The sequence below is a fragment of the Rana temporaria genome, chromosome 8 (genome assembly GCF_905171775.1).
Source record: "Rana temporaria chromosome 8, aRanTem1.1, whole genome shotgun sequence".
NCBI classification, from domain to species: Eukaryota; Metazoa; Chordata; class Amphibia; order Anura; family Ranidae; genus Rana; species Rana temporaria.
In genome coordinates this window covers 45854073-45878893 of record NC_053496.1, presented here as the reverse complement: position 1 = coordinate 45878893, position 24821 = coordinate 45854073, and the positions used below count along the sequence as shown (strand labels likewise).

General features: G+C 43.7%; 1 protein-coding gene across 4 annotated transcripts in view; it reads left to right on the top strand.

Moving 5' to 3' along the window:
* The window catches only part of FAM131B (family with sequence similarity 131 member B), a 111718-nt gene that overhangs the window by 43298 nt on the left and 43599 nt on the right, over nt 1–24821 (top strand). For 2 of the 4 annotated variants that reach the window (XR_005750796.1, XM_040361672.1), the window contains exon 3: nt 89–151. The exons of the other annotated variants lie outside the window; for them this stretch is intronic. Coding sequence is in view for 1 of the 2 variants with exons in the window: in XM_040361672.1 (XP_040217606.1) it covers nt 89–151 (63 nt within the window). In the remaining variant the exon portion in view is untranslated. The remainder of the gene's footprint in view (nt 1–88; nt 152–24821) is intronic. 4 annotated transcript variants of the gene reach the window in all.

Here is a 24821-nt window from a genome sequence, read left to right as displayed (position 1 = left end):
CGAATGACATTGTTTGCAATGGCTAGTTGTGTTTCACAGCACACAGAAGCAGGACGGTGTCACAGAGAGGCTTTTGTTGCTATTACAGGCCCAAAGCTTTTGTGGAGCAGTACTTTTCCTGCCAAAAAGTGCAACCAAAAGCAAAAAGCAGGTAAATGGTTATTCTGATAGCTTATCTATAACTAAATTTTTTTTTTTCTTGGGGGGGAGGGGGGGTTTGAAGCTTCTCGTTTATAGGGTTAAAAGTTTATTATCATTGAAGGTGGTTTACTGCAGAGCGGAGGGTTATGCATTGTGTGAGATCTTATCTGAAATCAGCAGGACTGGGATTGAATGGTTGGTAAAGTTGGCGGTGCCATGGATATTCATGGTACTGAATATGGATGAACCCTAAATAAGGAGTTCCTCAAGGTGACAGATTTCAGATAAGGACTTAAAAATCATGTCATTAGGGTCAGACCATCCAGAAATTATGTTGAACTTTTGGTAGATGCTAAGCTGACAGTTTCCTATGTTTCTAAGGAGCTCCCAGGGCTGCCATCTTGCTTCCCCCCTTACTAATTGAATTTATAATTTATAATTAATATTATTGTTATTATTAATCAAGCAGAAGGAGTGATGACACCAAAAAACTCTCAGGCCTCATACACACGGCCGAGAAACTCGACGAGCAAAACACATAGTTTTGCTCGTCGAGTTCCTTGTGAAGCCGCCGAGGATCTCAGCGAGCCAAATTTTCCCATTCCCGTCGGGGAAAAAGAAGACATGCTTTCTTTTTGCCCCGACGAGATCCTCGTCGGTTTCCTCGTCGAAAAGTGTACACATGACTGGTTTCCTCGGCAAAAAAAAAATCCAGCAAACTTCTTGCTGGTTTTTGCAGAGAAACTCGGCCGTGTGTACGAGGCCTCAGGTTCTCTGGGATAGAGTTGGGAATTATAGTAGGGAAATCTCAATGCTGGAGTTACAAAGCCCAGGCTGTCCAAGGAGTGATGGTCATACAATGACCCATATCTCAAGTAGGCTGGCTTCTTTCTAAAAAAAATTTACCAGAGAGGAACCCTTGAAATAATTTTCAGGTCTCAGGGCACGCCTGCTAAAACCAGTTCATTGGGAAACAGGGTTAAAAAAAAACTCTTATGCCTCGTACAGACGATCGGAAATTCCGACAACAAAACAGTGGATTTTTTTCCCAATGGATTTTGGCTCAAACTTGTCTTGCATACACACAGTTGCACAAATGTTGTTGAAATTCCGTACGCCAAGAACGCAGTGACGTACAAGACGTAAGACGGCACTATTAAAGGGAAGTTCAATACCGGTCGTATTAGTAGAAATTTGGTGAGAGACGATTTGCGTTTTTCAGCTTCATGCTTTTCAGTCTGTTACAGAGTGACGAATGAGCTGTCTCCATTACGAATGCTAGTTTTACCAGACCGATCGCTTCCGTCTCGTACTTGATTCAGAGCATGCTTGGAATTTTGTGCATCGGAATTGTCTACACATGCTCGGAATTTACGAGAACGGATTTTGTTTTCGGAAAATTTGAGAACCAGCTCTCAAATTTTTGTTATCGGGAATTCCGTCGGGGCCTACACACAGTCGGAATTTCAGACCAAACGCTCCCATCTGACATTTGTTGCCGGAAATTCCGAGCATGTGTACGCAGCATTACAGTGGTGGGCTAGTTGAAAGAATGCCCACCCTCCTTTATAGAGGTGTAGAATACCAGTTTTAGAGACAGCTTAAAAAAGATCACTGGTGTCATGTAGCTGGATGTGCCAAGTGGTGTTGGCTATGGAACAATGGAGGCATCATCAAATGGAAGGTCAACCACCCACAGCTCCAGGAACCCATAGAAACCTCTGGAGGAATACTAATGTTCCATTGAGTCCTGCTTGAGAATAGCTACCCTAGGGTGTTGAAAGGTGAAACCAAGATGCTATAAATTATTACATTGTGCATGTGTTCTTTGTGTTATATTGTGCTTTATAAAATAAACCCCCTCTGTGCTCTCCTAGATATGAGGAATATCTGCTCAGTAACCATGCTTTTGTCCGTGTTGGCAATTTCACAGGACCCAGCTGTTCTCCTATTTAACGTGTTCTTGTTAGGATGACTATCTGTCATAGCCGAGGCTCCCATCCAGTATAGTGGCCTGACATTACCCAGCTCCTGGCTCTGGGCACAGTACACCTCCACTGAATTATGCACTGTGACATGTCTGCCCTTCAGCTAGAACCGCTTACAGGAGTCGGGCAATGGCTGGCCTTTGGTGCTGGACATGAGCCGTGCCAACCAAACTGATGACAGGCTCCCTTTAATGGTTTATTTCCTGAGTTTGTGTCTGTAAAATATAGAACATTTTTGGTTTATCTGTGCACACTTTTCACATATTTATTTGTTAAAAAATGTGAAAACCATTTATCATTTTCCTTCCACTTTCACAATTATGTGCCACTTTGTGTTGGTCTATCACATAAAATCCCAATAAAATAAATTTACGTTTTTGGTTGTAACATGACCAAATTTGGAAAAATTTCAAGGGGTATGAATACTTTTTCAAGGCACTGTAACTGCATAGTACCACCCCCCTGAATATAATGGTCATAACTTTTTTTATTAACTTACATGGGTCTTTCAAATTTGACATGTTGGTAGGGTAACTCTTTCTCTATCATAACTCTTCATCTTAGTTTTTTTCATTGCAGGTAAATAATGGGCTCCAAGCAAAAGCAACATGTGGTCATTGAATTCTTGACAAAGAAGGGGTGAAAGTTGTCAGACATCCACAGAAGACTACAGAATATTTATGAAGATGACATCATTGACTAGAGTCACCAATGACAAGACATAGCCTCTAAACAATGGTGTCATCTCCATAAACATTTTGTAGTCTTTTGTATATGTCTGACAACTTGCACCCCTCCTTTGTCAAAAACTCAATGACAGCATGTTGCTTCTGCTTGGAGCCCATTATTTACCTGAAAAAGAATATACAGTGGAACCTTGGATTACGAGCATAATTCGTTCCAGAAGAATGCTTGTAATCCAAAGCACTGGTATATCAAAGCGAGTTTCCCCATAGAAGTCAATGGAAACTCAGATAATTCTTTCCACATTGACTTCTATTATATGCAGTACCGCATGTGGCCAGAGGTGGGGGGGGCGCCGGGGACACTCGGAAACACTTGAAAACTGCTTGGAGACCCTTGAATGCACACGGAATTACTCAGAGAGGCTCAGGAACCGAGTGTTTCCGAGTGCATCCTAACTGCTCCGAATGTCACTGGTGCCCCCGCATCTCTGGCCAAATGCGGTACTGCACACCGCAGAGGTTTGAATCCTGCTCGATTTACAAAACAAGGCTCGCAACCAAGTAAGAATTTAAAAAGAAAATAGCTTGTATTGTGAAACGCTCGTTGACCATTATACTCGCAGTCCGAGGTATTACTGTATAGAGGAAGAGTTACTCTACAAACATGTGACATTTCAACAACATATGCAAGTTAAGAAAAATATATATACAAGAACCAGGACGGCCGCACTCCAAAAATAAAAATGTGTTCCTTTTAATAAAAACTGGTCACAACATGGAAATATCACAGCAAAAAATCAGGAAAAGAGCTAACGCGTTTCACACTCTCATACGGTGCTTATTCATTTGCAGCTATGAATAAGCACTGTATGAGAGTGTGAAACGCGTTGGAAATATCACAGCAAAAAATCAGGAAAAGATCTAACGCGTTTCACACTCTCATACAGTGCTTATTCATAGCTGCAAATGAATAAGCACCGTATGAGAGTGTGAAACGCGTTAGCTCTTTTCCTGATTTTTTGCTGTGATATTTCCATGTTGTGACCAGTTTTTATTAAAAGGAACAAATTATTTTTTTTGGAGTGCGGCCGTCCCAGTTCTTCCATATATATTTTTGCATACTATTGCAGTGCCTGCACCCAAGGGTTTGGATTCCACCTTGCAGTTCTCTGGGATCTCTGAGCGGTAAACTTTCTTTCTCACAACATATGCAAGTTAACAAAATTTATGCCCACTTTTGAATTGCTTTCAGTACAGCCCTTGCATGCAGTGGCGGTTCGTCTATAGAGGGCGCTGGAGCGCCGCCCCCTCTGGCTCTCGCACCGCCACTGTATAACATAGATTCATGCATTGCATGAATCTATGTTATTCTTGCCGGCCGCTGGTCTATTCAGATGGCCGGACCTTGAGTGCCGGCCACCTGAATAACGGCAGCTGGTTGGCTGTGCGGAAGTGCCTATCAGAGCCAGCGGCTCTAATAGGCTTTCAGAGTACAGCCCTCAGCCTCCTGGATGCTTATCCAAGAAACGTACGGGGGGTGCGTTCCTTGGATAAGACTGACAGGCGTCTCAGCCAATCAGGTTCACCGGTTCTGGTTATCGGTAACCTGATTGGCTGAAGCGTCATCGTGGCCGGGAGAAGACATCGAGGAATGTGGAAGGACTAGGAGGATGGCTGACTTCCAGAAAGGTAAGGGGAGGGGCATTTTACAGGGCACAGCGGCGACAATGGGCACAGTGGTGACAATGGGCACAGTGGTGACAATGGGCACAGTGGTGACAATGGGCACAGTGGCGGCAATTAAAGGGCACAGTGACATCAATGGGCACAGTGGCGACAATGGGCACAGTGTCGACAATTAAAGGGCACAGTGGCGACAATTGATGGGCACAGTGGCTGTGTTTGATGGCACAGTGGTGCGAATTGATGGCACAGTGGCTGTGTTTGATGGCATGGCATAGTGACTGCATTTGATGGCATGGGACAGTGGTGACAATTGATGGCACAGTGGCTGCGTTTGATGGCATGGCACAGTGACTGCGTTTGATGGCATGGCACAGTGGTGCGAATTGATGGCACAGTGCCTGCGTTTGATGGCATGGCACAGTGACTGCATTTGATGGCATGGCACAGTGGTGACAATTGATGGCACAGTGGCTGCATTTGATGGGCACAGTGAGGCTGCAATTTTTTTTTTTTTTCGTTTGCGCCCCCCCCAAAAAACTCTGAGCACCAGCCACTACTGCTTGCATGTCTAAGTTTGTTTTTCTACATATAAATTTGTGCAGTGATAGAAAAAAGTATTTGATCCCCTGCTGATTTTGTACGGTTGCCCTCTGACATGAAGGGGATGAAATATTTATTTCACTCATTAAAACGCAAATCAATTTATAACTTTTTGGAATTGCGTTTTTCTGGATATTTTTGTTGTAATTCTGTCTCTCACTGTTAAAATAAACCTACTAATAAAATGATAGACTGATCATGTTATTGTCAGTGGGCAAAGTAAAAAATCAGCAGGGGATCAAATACTTTTTCTCTCACTGTAGGCAGGTGTATTCTAGTTTCTCCACTGCAGCTGGTGCTTGTCCACAGCAGCCTTGTAGCTGGAGAGGAAGTTAAGAGGAATACAATCCCTCTATGGCTTCCTGGGTCACTGGGGAAGCAATCCAGTTGGATGGTGCCGCCCCATGTGACTCTGGCAGCCATCTTGAGTCAGGCAGAGACTGTTTTGGGCCCTGGCTTTCAGGCTTTGTGTGCATTTGCGAATTGGTAGAGTAGGGACTGGTACCTCACCTGTTAAAAACAGCACTAGCGGTAGGGAGAGATTCCTGATGAGAAGTGAAAGCGTAGGGTCGCAAAACCTTTAGGCATCATCCCACTTGGGCACGAGATGGCTGGGCCTCATTCTGCTCTCCTAACAGACACTGTTAGTATGACTGATACCTGCTCTCTTCACATTACTGAAACTGTGAGTGTACTCGGTTGGGCAGCCTTCCCACTGGGTTTGTTGTGAACTGTTACTGTACGATGTCAATATGTGTTTTCCGTTGCACCTGACTGTGTGAATTATTGCCGCCGTATCACGCTGCACAGCACACCACCTACACATTTGTATAGCTGATTCCTTTAGATGAGTGCACAGTTCTACTTCTCTTATAATGGCTTAGTTTCTCACTGTTAGCTGTCATAATTATGCCCAGTGCTACTTGTCACTTTAATATTTTGCAAATGTGTCTCTGAATTTAAAGTGTCCATCAAAAATGTGTATAGAAGCCCCCCCTATTAAATGTATCAGTCTATATGCCCTTTGCTTCCTTCCATTGAGTTTCAGCAAGAATTAAAGGGGTCGTAAAGGTAACATTTTTTTCCTAAATAGCTTCCTTTACCTTAGTGCAGTCCTCCTTCACTTACCTCATCCTTCCATTTTGCTTTTAAATGTCCTTATTTCTTCTGAGAAATCCTCAATTCCTGTTCTTCTGTCTGTAACTCCACATAGTAATGGGAGGCTTTCTCCCTGGTGTGGAGTGTCCTGCTCTCCCCCTCCCTTGGACTACAGGAGTGTCAGGATGCCCACTAACACACAACTACTTTCTCTATCTGCAACGTAGAGTGCGTCCTGACTTTCCTGTAGTCCAAAGGGTGGGGGCGAGCACGCCACTCCACACCAGGGAGAAAGCCTTGCATTACTGTGTGGAGTTACAGACAGAAGAACAGAAAGTGAGCATTTCTCAGAAGAAATAAGGACATTTAAAAGCAAAATGGAAGGATGAGGTAAGTGAAGGAGGACTGCACTAAGGTGAAGGAAGCTATTTAGGAAAAAAATTGTACCTTTACAACCCCTTTAATTCTTGCTGAAACTCAATAGAAGGAAGCAAAGGGCATATAGACTGATACATTTTTACCTTTACAACCCCTTTAACCACTTAACGCCCGCCGCACGACTATTTACGTCCGCAAAATGGCACGGACAGGCAGATGGGCGTATATATACGTCCTTGCCTTCTAGCGGGTGCGGGATATTTTTTTTTTATATATATGTTTTTGGGGGATATTTATTATAGCAAAAAGTAAAAAATATTTTCATTTTTTTCAAAATTGTCACTCTATTTTTGTTTATAGTGCAAAAAATAAAAACCACAGAGGTGATCAAATGCCACCAAAAGAAAGCTCTATTTGTGGGGAAAAAAGGACGCCAATTTTGTTTGGGAGCCACGTCGCACGACCGCGCAATTGTCTGTTAAAGCGACTCAGTGCCGAATCGCAAAACCTGGCCTGGGCATTTAGCTGCCTAAAGGTCCGGGGCTTAAGTGGTTAAATACCTGTTAATTCTTGATTCTGTTGCTTCCTTTTTTTGGTTGGCAATGATCTGCCGGATGATCTTGCCTGTGCAGTGTTGCCACCAGAATACATGATACCCTTCTTTCTAAACAACACAAAAAAAGCCATGTCTATGCACGCCGTTCTCTGTCTTTTCCTTCTCTTAGATGCCTACGTCACAGGCAGCAACACCTGCCAGTGTGTCTTTAACTACATGATTAACAGCAGCTCCTCTAGGGATGCCCCGCCTGTCATAATTGAGCACAGAAGAAATATATACCTGATGCACACAAAAACAAAAAAACAACACATTTTTGATAAAACAAGCAATTTCAATATGTAAAATGTAATAGAACACCCACTTATTCCCTAAACTTTAGGGCCTGAAGGCTATTAGGGACTCCCAGAGGCCAGATGGGCTGACATTTCCCCCATTGTTGGTTTCTTGATTTGTAGTGAGGATGTGAACAGATGGACGCCAGTCACATTTTGACAGTGGATAGATTTTAATCAGGCCAATAAACTCCAGGAAGAGGGTGTTAGGGCAGACGCCAAAAACCTAATTACAGCTAATACAGAACAAGGATCTTTGAGCCAGACTCTTTATTCTCTTGACTGTAGAGCAGTAGCAGCACTCAACTCACCGGATGACCCACCAGGCTTCCTGCCAGGTCCAAACTTGTACCCAACCTCGCCAGACACTGGAAAAAGCTGAAATACTTCTCTTATGCCCCGTGCCCCTCGGTTTTCCCAGTGGAAAAAGTCCGATGAGAGCTTTTGGTCGGGAATCTCGACTGTATGTATGCTCCATCAGACTTTTTCCAACGGAAAAACTGCTGGAAAAAGATAGAGAGCAGGTTCTCTTTTTTCCCGTCAGGAAAAAATCCGATAGGAATTTCCTATTGTGTGTACAAATTCCGACGCGCAAAATTCCGACGCATGCTTGGAAACAAATCGACGCATTCTCAGAAGCATAGGACTTAATTTTCTTGGCTCGTCTTAGTCTTTTACGTCACCGCGATCTTGGCAGTCAAAAGTTCACCGAACTTTTGTGTGACCGTGTGTATGCAAGGCAGGCTTGAGCGCAGTTCCATTGGAAAAACCATCCGACTTTTTTCCGACGGAAATTCCGCTCGTGTGTACAGGACATCACTCTTCACTTCCACAGGCTTCCTCCTCTCCAGACCACTGGTTACTGAAGCTGCTGCTCTTTGCTGCTCAACCAGACATAGCTCTTCAGGGTCATCACACACAATACAAGTCTAAGGGCCCACCAAAAACCCAAGAGAGTCTTAGAAAATTGTCTGGGATGGGGGGGGGGGGGGGGGTAATACAAGCATTTAACACTTACAATTCGGGTGGGGGGCACTACAAGGTAAAAAATAGCCTATTCTGCCAGAACCTGCTGATCTCAGCTGTCTTGGCATCCCTTTGTGAACTCTGGTTCTTCCCATTGGCATCTAGGTGACTGCTGTGTAACAATTGGATGGTAGGAAAGGGCACAAAAGGGAGTTAATCATACAGCACCTCTCTACCTGCTGTCCTTCTGCCCAATGGGACCATCACAGCTGCTGATACCAGCTTTGTTATTGCCCATGAGGACCATGCTAAAGGACATCATCTCATGCCTCATGAAGATGATTTGGTGCCTTGCCACCCCAAAGAAGCACATTGGGTTTGAACACTCAGCAAACAATTACAGGTTCTCTTTAGACAATAGCCCTGATTCAGATTTTCCCTTATTCTGGCCACTCTTCCCATTTTACTAGGCTAGCATCTTCCTTGGTCCTAAAACAAGACTCACCCAATTTAGAAGGAACAGCTAGGAGATTTCAGTAATTTGAAAGATATCAAGGTTCTAGTGCGAGGATGTTGGTAGGAAACTGTCAGGTATTGTATTCCAATATACCAGCTTAGGGGCTGCCAGGTTCTTCAGCACAGTACAGCACAGGGCTCATACATCAAACTGTCAGAGGTATGAAAAGCCTGAAATTGAGAGCGTCAGAGGATGTCTGATACACATTCATAAGGTTGGAAATGTCATTTTAAACTTACAATTTTCAGGGATTTTTACAATACAGAGAAGATTCTCCATTCCTAACATTTCTTGTACCAAAATTCATAGCTTTTATATGGAAACAGCATGCCTCAGGGCCAGATCGCTGCTCTAGCCAACAAAGGCAGTAGCTTTACAGAGAGTCTTGGGATGCAGTACATACTGGAGTTACCAAACAACATTGGATACTCTGGGGTCACTGGGTGACACAGGAAGTTATGGGGTCACAGGAATAGGGATGAGCTTCGAGTTCGAGTCAAACTCATGTTTGACTCGAACATTGCCTGTTCGCCTGTTCGGCGAACAGCGAACAATTTGGGATGTTCGCGGCAAATTCGAAAAGCCGCGAAACACCCTGTTAAAGTCTATGGGAGAAATCTAAAGTGATAATTCTAAAGGCTAATATGCACGTTATTGTCATAAAAAGTGTTTGGGTTTTTTCGGGAGCAGTGGATTTAATAATGCTTAAAGTGAAACAATAAAAGTGAAATATTCCTTTAAATTTCGTACCTAGGGGGGGTGTAAAGTATGCCTGTGAAATAGCGCATGTTTCCCATGCTTAGAACTGTCTCTGCACAAAGTGTAATTTCTGAAGGAAAAAAGTAATTTAAAAATCACTCGCGGCTATAATGAATTGTCAGCTCCCGGCAATTCAGAGAGAATTCATTCATAAAAAAAAAAAAGCGTGGGGGTCCCCCTAAATTCAATTACCATGCCCTTCAGGTCTGGTATGGATATGAAGGGGAACCCAGCCGTCAATTTAAAAAAAAATTACGTGGGTTCCCCCCAAATATCCATTCCAGACCCTTCAGGTCTGGTGTGGATTTTAAGGAGAACTCCACCCCAAAAAAAAAAAAACGGCGTAGAGTTCCCCCAAAAATACACACAAGACCCTTTTCCGAGCACGCAACCTGGCCGAAAAGAGGGGGGGACGAGAGAGCGCCCCCCCCCTTCATGAACCGTACCAGGCCACGTGCCCTCAACATGGGGAGGATGTCCCCATGTTGATGAGGACAAGGGCCTCATCCCAACAACCCTTGCCCGGTGGTTGTGGGGGTCTGCGGGCGGGGGGCTTATCGGAATCTGGAAGACCCCTTTAACAAAGGGGACCCCCAGATCCCGCCCCCCCATGTGAATTGGTAATGGGTTACATTGTACCTCTACCAATTCGCTAAGGAACTGTAAATACTGTAATAGTAAAAACACACACACACACCATGGAAAAAAGTCATTTATTAAAAGGAAAAAAAAATCCAGTCGTGGTAATCCACTCTCGATCCCCGCTCCAACGTTGACGGTATCCAGCGACGGATGCTCTCCTCTCCGCCGAGGTCCAGCAATGAGAAGATCATCCAGGTCCGGGATCCAGAGCGCACGCATCATCGGCCGCTTGTCTCCACCGGAGACAGCCAGGCGAATGACGCGGCTTGAGCTAGTAACAGCTCTTATATAGGTGAGGCGGGGCCACCCGTCACGTGACCCCGTCCCCCTCTGACGCACCCTCTGACTACATCACTGGGGAAGCCCAGGCTTTCTCTTGCGTCAGAGGGGGGCGGGGTCACGTGACGGATGGCCCTGCCTCACCTATATAAGAGCTGTCACTGGCTCAAGCCGCGTCATTCCCTGGGCTGTCTCCGGTGGAGACAGGCGGCCGGCGATGCCTGCACTCTGGATCCCGGACCTGGATGATCTTCTCATCGCTGGACTCCGGCAGAGAAAGATCACCCGTCGCTGGATACTGATAATGTTGGAGCGGGGATCGAGAGTGGATTACCACCGCTGGATTTTTTTTTCTTTGTTAATAAAGGACTTTTTCCATGTGTGTGTGTGTTTTTACTATTATTTACACTTCCTTAGTGAATTGGTAGAGGTACAATGTACCCCATTACCAATTCACATAGGGGGGGCCGGGATCCGGGGGTCCCTTTTGTTAAAGGGGTCTTCCGGATTCCGATAAGCCCCCCGCCCGCAGACCCCCACAACCACCGAGCAAGGGTTGTTGGGATGAGGCCCTTGTCCCCATCAACATGGGGACATCCTCCCCATGTTGAGGGCATGTGGCCTGGTACGGTTCAGGAGGGGGATGCTCTCTCGTCCCCCCCTCTTTTCTGCGGTCGGCCAGGTTGCGTGCTCGGATAAGGGGTCTGGTGTGGATTTTTGGGGGAGCTCCACGCCATTTTTTTTTATTTGGGGTGGAGTTCCCCTTAAAATCCACACCAGACCTGAAGGGTCTGCAATGGATATTTGGGGGGAACCCTACGTCATTTTTTTTTAATTGACGGTGGAGTTCCCCTTATTATCCATTCCAGACCTGAAGGGCCTGGTAATTGAATTTAGGGGGACCCCCACGCTTTTTTTTTTTTATGAATGAATTCTCTCTGAATTGCCGGGAGCCGACAATTCATTATAGCCGCGAGTGAATTTTAAATGACTTTTTTTCTTTCAAAAATTACACTTTGTGCAGAGACTAAGCACAGGAAACATGCGCTATTTCACGGGCATACTATACACCCCCCCCCCCCCTAGGTACGAAATTTAAAGGAATATTTAACTTTTATTGTTTCACTTTAAGCATTATTAAATTCACTCCTCCCGAAAAAACTGCAGTTTTTAAAACTTTGTTTTCCATTGATGCATGTCCCCTGGGGCAGGACCCAGGTGCCCAAACACTTTTTAGGACAATAACTTGCATATTAGCCCTAAAAATTAGCACTTTAGATTTCAAACGTTCGAGTCCCATAGACTTTAATGGGGTTCTAAAGTTCACACAAAGTTTTGGTCTGTTCACAGGTTCTGGTGCGAGCCGAACAGGGGGGTGTTCGGCTCATCCCTACCCAGCACTGGATTGGCAATGTGGTGAGCATGATGGGTAGGTTAAATAACTTATAGGGGTGCAGTGCAGGTGGGAGGAGATGAATCTGCCCATGATTTTTGGAAAGCAAAGCCAGTTTTTGTATATCAGAGCCCCCTGGGTTTTGGGAGCGCAGCAACACTCAAAAGCTATTGACCAGTACATACCTCCCAACTTTTTGAGATGGGAATGAGGGACACCTATCAGGAAAAGTATGCAGGCATAGGAAACACCCCTTTGTCACGCCCCCTTAAAGGAGAATTGTACAAAAAAACAAGATTGGTTAAACCCACAAGTGTTTTTTTTTACCACAACTATTCCTTTATATAGGCTTTTGGAATTTACAAATGTAGCAATTTAGAAATCAGATGAAAGGTTTAGTGCTAGAAAACACTTTTTGATAGATAAAAAGTGCATTTTATATACAGCTATATCGATCAGACCAAAATGAGGGACAAATGAGGAGGAATGAGGGACAGAGGGACTTTGTTCCAAATCGGGGACAGTCCCTCGAAATCAGGGACAGTTGGGAGCTATGCACCTATAGATGCCAAGCAAAGCATCACAGCCATTGAGCCACGACATGTGTACACCCCGGCTGCTGCCTCTGCAGCTAAAGGGTAAGTAGTTGGGGGTAGTAAAAACACAGCTCGGACACAGTGTTTTACTACCCCTCAAACACTATTGTGAACAAACGCCTATCATCTTAAAAAAGAAAAAATATATAATCTAAATGTTTCAATAGTAATTTTATGACATCTAAGCCTGTGTGAGCCCTGTAACATTTTCTGTAGATTTTTTTTTCTCTTTTAACTGTCTGGATTGTTTTTCATGTCTCCTTTGAGATATGTGCTGGTTGTCCCCTCGCTTCCCTCCTGACATTTATGGTGAGCGCCAGTGGCGTGTGTATGCAAATGTCAGAATAGAACACTGTCTTCCTTTTCAGACACAGATCCCAATATTACGTTTTATCGGATCTTGTAATATTATACTGTTATATTACCGTCTGGCGTCTGCTCTGCTCAGAGCTGGGCTACAGACAAGAAGCTAAAATAAGCCGATGAGATCCATATATGTGTACTGTTTTATCTGCTGAAGGAGTTTTAAATCTGTTCAGCGAGCTTAGAGATCCAAATAGACGGAAAAAAAAATACGTCATTTTTTACAACCCGAAAAATGGTCGCATAATGCCGCGTACAGACGGTCGTTTTTTGTGATGAAAAAAAAACGACGTTTTAAATCATGAAATAAAACGATGTTTTTGAAACTTCATTTTTAAAAACGACATTGCCTACACACCATCGTTTTTTAAAAATGCTCTAGCAAAGCGCGGTTACGTTCAGCACTCTTTTCCATTGAAGCTAGCTTCATAACTTGCTTCTGAGCATGCGCGGGTTTAAAAACGTTGTTTTGAAACGTCGTTTTGCACACACACTATCATTTTCATTGACACAAAAAACGACGTTTTGAAAAACGACACAAAAAATTCGAGCATGTTCGATTTTTTTTTTTTTTTTGTCGTTTTTTAGAAGACATAAAACAACGTTTTCCCCACACACGGTCATTTTAAATGACGTTTTCAAAAACGTCGTTTTTTTTCATCACAAAAAACGACCGTCTGCATAAGACTTTACATCATTTTTTATTTTATTTATTTTTTGCATCTGTATGTATTTAGCTGATATAAAAATAAAAGTTGCATTGGCTTAAAAGTGCAGAATAAGTTTATAGCATTCTTTGTACATGCCAATGCATTTCCGATGCCCTCTATTAGGACTTGAAAATGTTAGATTGAGGGGAATCTGGATGCAAACAGACATTTTATAACAGGGAGATTTGCAGCGTGTTTGGGTTGTTGGTTAAGCAGTTACTTTACAAGGGCCTGGTTTTGTGATCGTGGTGCACTAGAGTTACACATGTAATCATTAATACAGTACATCATCATTTTTTTTTAAATGCTAACAATGTAAGTACCTGAATTTGACCTCTTTCAGTCCCTGTATAGCAGAGCTTGAGTGAGGGAGGAAGAAGCAGTACATGGAGCAAACCAATTCATATTCTGACAAAAAGCATGCTGATAGGAGGAGAGAGAAGAGTGACAGAGATAAGCTCATCATTATGCTGCTTCTCCTTTTACTGTCCATTTGTAGGCTGCAGCCGTGTCCAGGGCGATCTGGGTTTAGAAGAAGTGGGTTCAGCGATGATGGCTATTAGGCCTCGTACACACGATCAGTCCATCCGATGAGAACGGTCTGAAGGACCGTTGTCATTAGTTAACCGATGAAGCTGACTGATGGTCCGTTGCGCCCACACACCATCTGTTAAATAACCGATAGTGTCAGAACGCGGTGACGTAAAACACAACGACGTGCTGAAAATGCTTCCAAGCATGCGTCGACTTGATTCTGAGCATGCATGGATTTTTAACCGATGGTTGTGCCTACTAACGATCAGTTTTGACCTATCGGTTAGGAATCCATCGGTTAAAATTTAAAGCAAGTTGGCTTTTTTTTAAACGATGGTTAAATAACCTATGGGGCCCACACATGATCGGTTTTGACCGATGAAAACGGTCCATCAGACCGTTGTCCTCTGGTTAACCGATCGTGTGTACGAGGCCTTAGAGTGACATCTAATGGCATTAAATGTAAATGATGTCACCACATCACGCCCCCTTGTAAGTGATGTCACCACATCCTGCCCCTTTGTAAGTGATGTCACCACAGCCCACCCCCTTGTACGTGATGTCACCACAGCCCGCCCCCTTGTAAGTGATGTCACCACACCCTGCGCCTTTTTAAGTGATATCACCACATCCTGCCCCCTTGTAAGTGATGTCACCACATCACGCCCCCTTGTAAGTGATGTCACCACATCCCGGCCCCTTATATGCAGGTGAAGTCTCTGGATTAAAATTTGAATGTTGCAGCAAAAAGAGTTTTCAGTCCTTTTAATGAGCTTTTAATTTCGTCTTGTTATCCTTGATTGGAGTTTTGCTTTAATCACCTCTTGCAGTTCTTGTAGTGGGGTGGATAAACATGGGCTTGGTCAGGAAGAGAACTAGATCAGAATTGGTCTGAGAGGGGAGACGCAGGATCTGGAAAGTAAATGTATCAATCCACCTCTGTGAGCGCTCCTTTGACCTGTACAGGATAAATAGACTACATGGCCAAATGTTGGTGGGCACTTGACCATCACACCTTTATGAACTTGTTGAACATCCCTTCTATGCGACACCTTTGAACTCCTCCATGCCAAACTCATCAAACCATGTCTTTATGGAGCTGGTGTAGAATGTCATGTTCATTAGTGTTGGGATCAGGGCTCTGTGTAGGACAACTGTGTTCCTCCACACCAAACTAAAAGAAAAAACATGCCTTTACCTGGCTTTCTCTATGTACAATATCTTGTTCACTATGGTTGAGGTCAAGGCTCCAAGCAACACACTGAAGCCCTGTATACACGGCTGGGATTCCCGGCGGTATAAAGTCCGCTGGGAATCCCAGTGGAAAAACTTTGGCCCGGGAACCCCGACCGTGTGTACAGGGCTTATGCTCCCTCGACACTGCCTCGCAGTGTTTTCCATTGGCAAGTGTAATAAATCTGGCGGAAAAAAAAAAACGCCTGGAATACCGGCGGGAAAATAGAGCGCAAGCTCTCCCAGCAGTTTTTTGCCTGGAAAACCGGTCGTGTGTACGAGACTTTAGTTACATAGTAGGTGAGGTTGAAAAAAGACACAAGTCTATCAATCCCAACCTATGTGTGTGATTATATGTCAGTATTACATTGTATATCCCTGTATGTTGTGGTCCTTCGGGTGCTTATCTAATAGTTTTTTTAAACCTCCACGCCAAACTCATCAAACCATGTCTTTATAGAGCTAGTGTACAAAGTCATGTTCATTAATGTTGGGCTCAGGGCTCTCTGTAGAACACTTGAACTCCTCCATACCAAACTCCTTAAAGCATGTCTTAATGGAGCTGGTGTACGATGTCATGTTCAGTATGGTTGGGGTCAGGGCTCTATGCAGGACATTTGAATTCCTCCCCACCAAACTCATCAATCCACATCCTAATAGTGCTTAATTTGTGTGCAATGTCATGCTTTGTAGGGTTGAGGTCAGGACTCTATAGGAGACACTTGAGTTTGTTCACACGAAACTCATAAAACCATGTCTTTATAGAACTGACTTTGTATAAAATTTATTTTTCAGTAGGGTTGAGGTCAGGACTCTATAGAAGACACTTGAGTTTCTCCACACCAAACTCATCAAACCATGTCTTTGAAAAGCTGACTTTGTGTAAAATGCCATGTTCGGTAGGGTTGAGGTCAGGACTCTATAGAAGACGCTTGAGTTTCTCCACACCAAACTCATAAAACCATGTCTTTATAGAACTGACTTTGTGTAAAATGCCATGTTCGGTAGGGTTAAGGTCAGGACTCTATAGAAGACACTTGAGTTTCTCCACACCAAACTCATAAAAACAATGTCTTAATAGAGCTGGCTTTGTGTAAAATGCCATGTTTGCTAGAGTTGAGGTCAGGACTCTATAGGAGACACTTGAATTTCTCCACATCAAACTCATAAAACCATGTCTTTATAGAACTGACTTTGTGTAAAATGCCATGTTCGGTAGGGTTGAGGTTAGGACTCTATAGAAGACACTTGAGTTTCTAAACACCAAACTCATCAAACCATGTCTTAAGAGCTGGCTTTGTGTAAAATTCAATGTTTGGTAGGGTTGAGGTCAGGACTCTATAGACGACACTTGAGTTTCTCCACACCAAACTCATCAAACCATGTATTAATAGAGCTGACTTTGTGTAAAATGCCATGTTCGGTAGAGTTGAGGTCAGGACTCTATAGGAGACACTTGAGTTTCTTCACACCAAACTCATAAAACCATGTCTTAATAGAGCTGACTTTGTGTAAAATGCCATGTTCGGTAGGGTTGAGGTTAGGACTCTATAGGAGACACTTGAGTTTCTCCACACCAAACTCATCAAACCATGTCTTTGAAAAGCTGACTTTGTGTAAAATGCCATGTTTGGTAGGGTTGAGGTTAGGACTCTATAGGAGACATATGAGTTTCTCCACACCAAACTCATCGAACCATGTCTTTGAAAAGCTGACTTTGTGTAAAATGCCATGTTCGGTAGGGTTGAGGTCAGGACTCTATAGAAGACACTTGAGTTTCACCACACCAAACTCATCGAACCATGTCTTAATAGAGCTGACTTTGTGTAAAATTCCATGTTCGGTAGGGTTAAGGTCAGGACTCTATAGGAGACACTTGAGTTTCTCCACACCAAACTCATCGAACCATGTCTTAATAGAGCTGGCTTTGTGTAAAATTCCATGTTCGGTAGGGTTAAGGTCAGGACTCTATAGGAGACACTTGAGTTTCTTCACACCAAACTCATCAAACCATGTCTTTTTAGAACTGGCTTTGTGTAAAATTCCATGTTCGGTATGGTTGTGGTCAGGACTCCATAGGAGACACTTGAGTTTCTTCACACCAAACTCATAAAACCATGTCTTAATAGAGCTGGCTTTGTGTAAAATTCCATGTTCGGTAGGGTTGAGGTCAGGACTCTATAGGAGACACTTGAGTTTCTTCACACCAAACTCATAAAACCATGTCTTAATAGAGCTGACTTTGTGTAAAATGCCATGTTCGGTAGAGTTGAGGTCAGGACTCTATAGAAGACACTTGAGTTTCTCCACACCAAACTCATCAAACCATGTCTTTATGGAGCTGACTTTGAGAACCTGAACCCAATAATTTGGCAAGCTGTCCACATACGTTTGGCCCTATAGAAGTTCTGGTACGCTGTGTCTTCGTTTGAGCAAATAGTGCTCTGCAAGGGCACAGAACATCATTACATCTCTATATGAGCAGAGCATCTGGAAACCGGAGACAGGGCTGGAGAGTGATGGGATATATATAGGTATATATAGCTACTCTGCTCATTAAGTTGTGGGTCAGTGTACTCTGAATTATGGCTGTAGATGAGATTGATTTAATAAATGCAATTTTGCTGAGCTAAGCTGGTAAAAGTATATCCTCTGGCAAAAAGTTGGCTCTTCAATCTATTTATGGAGAGGAGTTAACTAGGGATAGCGTAGTGCTGACTCCACGCTGGTGGGCTGGCAGCCGCTATGGCCTTGAAAAGCTTCTTCCAGACACTTTAAAGGATAAAAATGATAACACATAAAAGATAATTATATTTCCTCCTGGATATTGCTTATCTTTATAAAGTGAAAAACCTTCTGATGTTATGTCACACATGAACATGTGTTGTGTTAAAGCAGGCCACTGAAAATAATGGCCCATTAACGCACACAAAAGATGTAAAAAATCAAAAATGACCCATTTTTTTCTAACGCAGGTGCATTCGCATTAGCAGTGTGTTGGGGTGGCATTCAAAATGAATGTTGTCACTATGCATGTAACGCATGTTGGAGTAAAACACATGTTGCCATAGCGCAATAATGTTAGTAGGCCCTTTACTACTTGAGGACCAGGTCTTTTTCTGACACTTCTCTTTTACATGTAAAAAGTTGTATTTTTTTCCTAGAACATTACTTAGAACTCCCAAGCATTTAATCTATTTTTTAAAGCAGAGGCCCTAGAGCAGTGATGGCAAACCTTGGCACCCCAGATGTTTTGGAACTACATTTCCCATGATGCCTATGGACTCTGGAATGTAATTGAGCATCATGGGAAATGTAGTTCCAAAACATCTGGGGTGCCAAGGTTTGCCATCACTGCCCTAGAGAATTAAATGGTGGGTAGTGCAATTTTTTATTTAGGCAGTGGTTTTTCAAACACACTTTAAAAAAAAAAAATACACTTTATTAAATATTAATGCATAATACACAATATTATACCCAATTGTTTGGTAAAATATAAAAGATGATGTTACTCCAAGTAAACAGATACCAAATACGTCATGCTTTAAATTTGAGCACACCCGTGGAACGGTGGAAAACTATGCAAATTATATTATCCATAGGTGGCACTTTAAAAGATTTACAAGTTAAAGGGGTTGTAAAGGTACATGTTTTTTCACCTTAAAGCGGAGTTCTGGCCACAATTTCACTTTTTAAATATAAATACCCCTGTAATACACAAGCTTAATGTATTCTAGTAAAGTTAGTCTGTAAACTAAGGTCAGTTTTGTTAGGTTGTTACAGCATTTAGACACTTTATAAAATAGAAATTGACTGGGGCCATCTTAAGTGTGGGCATCATGAAGCCAGACTGTATGACTTCCTGGATTTCAGCCTTACAGATCTCACACATGCTCAGTGCTGCACAAGCAGTGTAATAGGTTTCAGATCAGGTTTCAGCACCTGTACTGTCCAAGTCACATGATTCTTCAAGACTGGGGAGTGCACAGACTCCTGGAAAGTTACACCCACTACATTCCCAGGAGTCTGTGCGGTGTAGGTTAGGAAGCTTAAGCACCTAGGTGCAGGAAGAGGGAAGCAACAACACTTTGAAGGCATCTAAAAAAAAAAAAAATTCTTAAAGGACTAATGACATTTTTTTAAAACTACTGATGTAATGTTATATTTATGGGTGGAACTCCACTTTAATGCATTCTATGCATTAAGGTGAAAAAACATCAGATGATTAGCGCCCCCCCCCCCCTCATTTACTTCCCTGAGCCCTCTAAAGTCCCGTGAACCCAATGGCTTCTTGGCTCTTCTCAGCTCATTCATTGGATGATTGATGGCAGCACAGCCATTGACTCCCACTGCTGTCAATCAAATTAATGACGCAGTACGCCAGGGGGGCGGGGCCGAGTGATACAGTCGGCGGCTATGGCCGTCTTACGGTATTACGGGAACGTTCCCGCAAGCTAACCCCCTTTTGCACTGCAACCAATCATTTTTGCACTGCAACCAATCCCATCCCCTCACCACCACAGATCTCACCCTTATCCCCCCATCACCACCAGGGATGGACTGGCCATTGGGACTACAGGGAGTTTCCCGGTGGGCCGATAGGTCAGTGGGCCGGCTTCAGTGACAGCGGACCGCCGCCCCCCTCCGCTCCTCTGTCTCTCCCTTCCTGCAGCGCTCACCTCCTCTCCTTGCCCACAGCGCTCACCTGGGGGGAACAAAGAAGCAGGGGGAGGACCAGAGGAGCAGGGGGGAGGACAAAGGAGCATGGGGGAGGGGAAACAAAGCTGACTCAACAGCTATGGCCTGGGAGTTTCTCACTTCTGCCTAATCTTGTCCCATAAGGGGGGGCACCGAACTGATTCTTTGCCCTGAGTGAAATAATGTTTAGCTTCCCCACTGGTACTGCCTATAAGAGTACCAGTACCAGCCGTTCTACTCTAATAAAGTAGAACGGCTAGTGGCTAGTGAAGGGGGAGAGGGGGCTTGGGTGGCCGGGGGGGTGCGGGAGTTGTCTGGCCACCATGAGAGAGACCTATCAAATTGGGCCAGTCTGGATGAAGTCCAGGGCCAAATTTTTGTCCCAGTCCAGCCCTGATCACCACTATCATAAAGCAAGCTTTGGTCAATGACTGTTAACTATATCCACTCCAGATTCTAAACTATATCCACTCCAGATTCTAAACATAAAACATGCATGTCAACATGTTGAAAAACACGTCAATTTGCAAGGAAAATGCACATGAACGAAGCGAAATAGGCATCTAAAACATTACTCATAATGAAACTCTGCATAGGAAATTGCCAACGTCAAGACTCTTACGTCAAGTTTTCAGATGCCGAAAGCAAAACGTGCCGCCCTTAGCCGCAGACTGCGGAATGCTCTGCGGACGCACAGACAGCTCTGAGTTATGGCCTAATGAAAATGCAGGGAGAGGGCTCGCCAATGCGTTTACAGCTCTGCAAACTGAGCCGGCTGCAGGAGCGAGGTCTGCAGAGAGGAAACAAAGAGGGGTTCAATGGTATGGCCCCGGGGGGTCTCGGCTCCATCTGTCAGAGAATGTTGGAGCTCTGGAGATACGGCTTCTGTTGTGCCCGGCAGGATCGCAAACAACAAAATGTCCCTTCATCTCCTGGCAAAGCTCCGGGTCCCGGGGTTAACTAGACAATAACAAACGTAGCGGGGACTTAGAAAAGATCACCTCATATCTCAGTGAGGAAGGAGGCGGCGGGCTATGACCTGGACAAATAAACATCTGCAATGTTCAGACAGGAGTTTTTTTATATTAAAAAAAATCTCTTAGACCCTGCAACATGTTAATATTTTTTAGAGATTTAATATTTTTAAATCTGTAATTTTTATTAAACCTGAAGTATACAGTGCCTTGAAAAAGTATTCATACCCCTTGACATTTTCCACATTTTGTCATGTTACAGCCAAAAACCTAAATGTATTTTATTGGGATTTTATGTGATAGACCAACACAAAGTGGCACATAATTGTGAAGTGGAAGGAAAATGATAAATGGTTTTCATTTTTTTTTTTACAAATAAATATTTGAAAAGTGTGGCGTGCATTTGTATTCAGTCCCCTTTAATATGATACCCCTCACTAAAATGTAGCGTAACCAATTGCATCCAGAAGTCACCTAATTAGTAAAAAGTCTACCTGTGTGTAATATAATCTCAGTATAAATACAGCTGTTCTGTGAAGCCCTCAGGAGTTTGTTAGAAAACCTTTGTAAACAAACAGCATCTTGAAGGCCAAGGAACACACCAGACTGGTCAGAGATTAAGTTGTGGAGAAGTTTAAAGCAGGGTTGGGCTATAAAAAAAAATCCCACGCGTTGAACATCTCACAGAGCACTGTTCAATCCATCATCTGAAAATGGAAAGAGTATGGCACAACTGCAAACCTACCAAGACATGGCCGTTCACCTAAACTGACAGGCCGGGCAAGGAGAGCATTAATCAGAGAAGCAGCCAAGAGGCCCATGGTAACTCTGGAGGAACTGCAGAGATCTACAGCTCAGGAGTAGGGATGAGCCGAACACCCCCCATTCGGTTCGCACCAAAACCTTTCGAACGGACCGAACGTTTGCGCAAACATTTAGAACCCCATTGATGTCTATGGGACTCGAACGTTCGAATTCAAAAGTGCTAATTTTAAAGCCTAATATGCAAGTTATTGCCGTAAAATGTCTTTGAGAACCCGGGTCTTGCCCCAGGGAACATGTATTAATGGAAATTTTTTTTTTTTTAAACGGTCGTTTTTACAGGAGCAGTGATTTTAATGATGCTTAAATAAAAATAAAAAAAATTCCTTTAAATATTGTACCTGCTGGGTGTCTATAGTATGCCTGTGAAAACGTCTTTGAGAACCCGGGTCTTGCCCCAGGGAACATGTATCAATGGAAAAAAAGTTTTAAAAACAGGCGTTTTTTTTTATTTAAGCATCATTAAAATCACTGCTCCTGAATCTTTAGGTGCAAACTACAGAGCACACGGCCAGTACACACCAAGTAGCTTTAGGTGCACACTGCAGAGGACACAGGCAATAGACCACGTGGGAATACTGCAGCTAGCACAATCACCTGCCTGCCAGTAAATTAGGAAGAACTGATCTAGCTAAACTATACAGTGTATAAATATATATACAACACCTGGGATGTATATATATTCTCTACACACTGTAACTTTAACTGACTAGCCTGCCTGCCTGCTCTATCTACCTGCAAAAAATTACACTCTATGTCTCTCTCTGTTCTCTCTTAACCACCGCAACACACTACACAAGGCTGACCTGCAGGCGGCCTTTTATAGTGTGGGGCGTGTTCTAACCCCCCTGAGCCATAATTGGCCAAAGCCACCCTGGCTTTGGCCAATTATGGCTCTCCATTTTTTGCAAGCTGTGATTGGCCAAGCATGCGGGTCATAGTGCATGCTTGGCCAATCATCAGCCAGCGATGCTGCAGTGAATCATGGTCTGTGAAACATAACTCGAATTTGGTGCGAACGACCTGTTTTGTTCGTATTTCGACGAATGATCGAACATATGATGTTCGAGTCGAACATGAGTTTGACTCGAATACGAAGCTCATCCCTACTCAGGTGGGAGAATCTGTCCACAGGACCAAAATAGTGTACACAAGTAGAAAGTCCACTTTAAAGATGAAAAATAAGTGTGAGATTGTCCATCATAGAAGAAAGCGTTTTAGTGATCTTAATTCAAATCCAATCTCCTTCACCACACCGCGTGTGTCACAACTGTGAATGAGCCAGAACACATACAGTAACTGCTGACACACCCAGGCTACAGCGCACCACAATGCACATACTGTGCAGAAAAGTCTGCAGGCGCAATCTTCTATGCTTTGGAGTACCACACTGTACTGCAACTGAAGGAATAAAGAAATATATATCTTAACATACATAGAGGAATGATGGCAATCCTAAAGCTGAACCATGGATGTCACCTTGTGTTGGCTGCAGACTGCTGAAGAAACTGAACAAGAAGCTATGGCCATATTTTAAGTCCCACGCAGCCATGTCAGCAAACGTTCGATAAGCTGATCGGTGTTTAATGTCTCTCATTATTTCTGAATCTTTTTGTTTGGCCTGGTGCTGGCAGTGAACGGCGGCATAAATAAGTCACTCGCTGGCAGAAATGTTATTGGGGATAAATCTCTATTACATTCCTTTGTCAATTAAATAGCCTTTTTTTTTCTGGCTGTGAAGGACACTGGTCTAAAGGCTCCGTCCACCCTTTCTATGACACTCAGCACCATCTAGTGGCCAAATGCGGTATATTCCATTTTAAATCAATGAACAAAAATATTCATCCAGCACAGGAAATAATCTAATAACATTTGTTTTTTGTCCCATTTGCACAAATGAACAAATGTACCTTCACTTTCAATGGTTGAAGTGATTTATTTATTTATTTTTTATAGATACACTTAACCACTAAAGCGGAGGTTCGCCCTAAAAACATTTTTCTAACATTACATTGCGCTCACTTCCAACATTGACAGTATGCTGATTTTTTTTTTGCTGTACATACCGTCGTATAGCTATTATCCCCCCCCCCCCGGCTTCCGGTTAGTGGCTCTGGGTGTTCCTATGCAGAGGCTAAGTGATTGACGTGATGACAAAAACTTCCCCCTGGCGCATAAGGCGCGTCACCAGTTTCCGAAAGAAGCCGAACTGCGAGTGGCTGTATACGGCGCTATACGGCGCCTGCGCACCGACGTTCGGCTTCTTTCGGAAACTGGTGACGTGCCTTATGCGCCGGGGGGAAGTTTTTGTCATCACGTCAATCACTTAGCCTCGATATACGTAGGCAGAATGGCACGGCTGGGCACATGGACGTATGCTCGCGGCCCAGTCCGAAGCTCCGTGACCGCGGCTGCGAAACCCGCGGACCCGATCATCATTGCGGGTGTCCCGCGATCGGGTCACAGGAGCTGAAGAACAGGGAGAGGTGTGTGTAAACAAACCTTCCCCGTTCTTCTCTGTGGCAATGTCAGTGATCGTCTGTTCCCTGATATAGGGAACGACGATCACTGACGTCACATGTCCAGCCACGCCCCCCTACAGTAAGAAACACACATGAGGTCACACTTAACCCCTACAGCGCCCCCTAGTGTTTAACACCATTCACTGCCATTGTCATTTTCACAGTAAACAGTGCATTTTTATAGCACTTTTCGCTGTGAAAATGACAATGGTCCCAAAAATGTGTCAAAAGTGTCCGATGTGTCCGCCATAATGTCGCAGCCACGAAAAAAATCGTGGCCCATTAGTAGTAAAACGAAATTATTAATAAGAATACCATAAAACTATCCCCTATTTTGTAAACGCT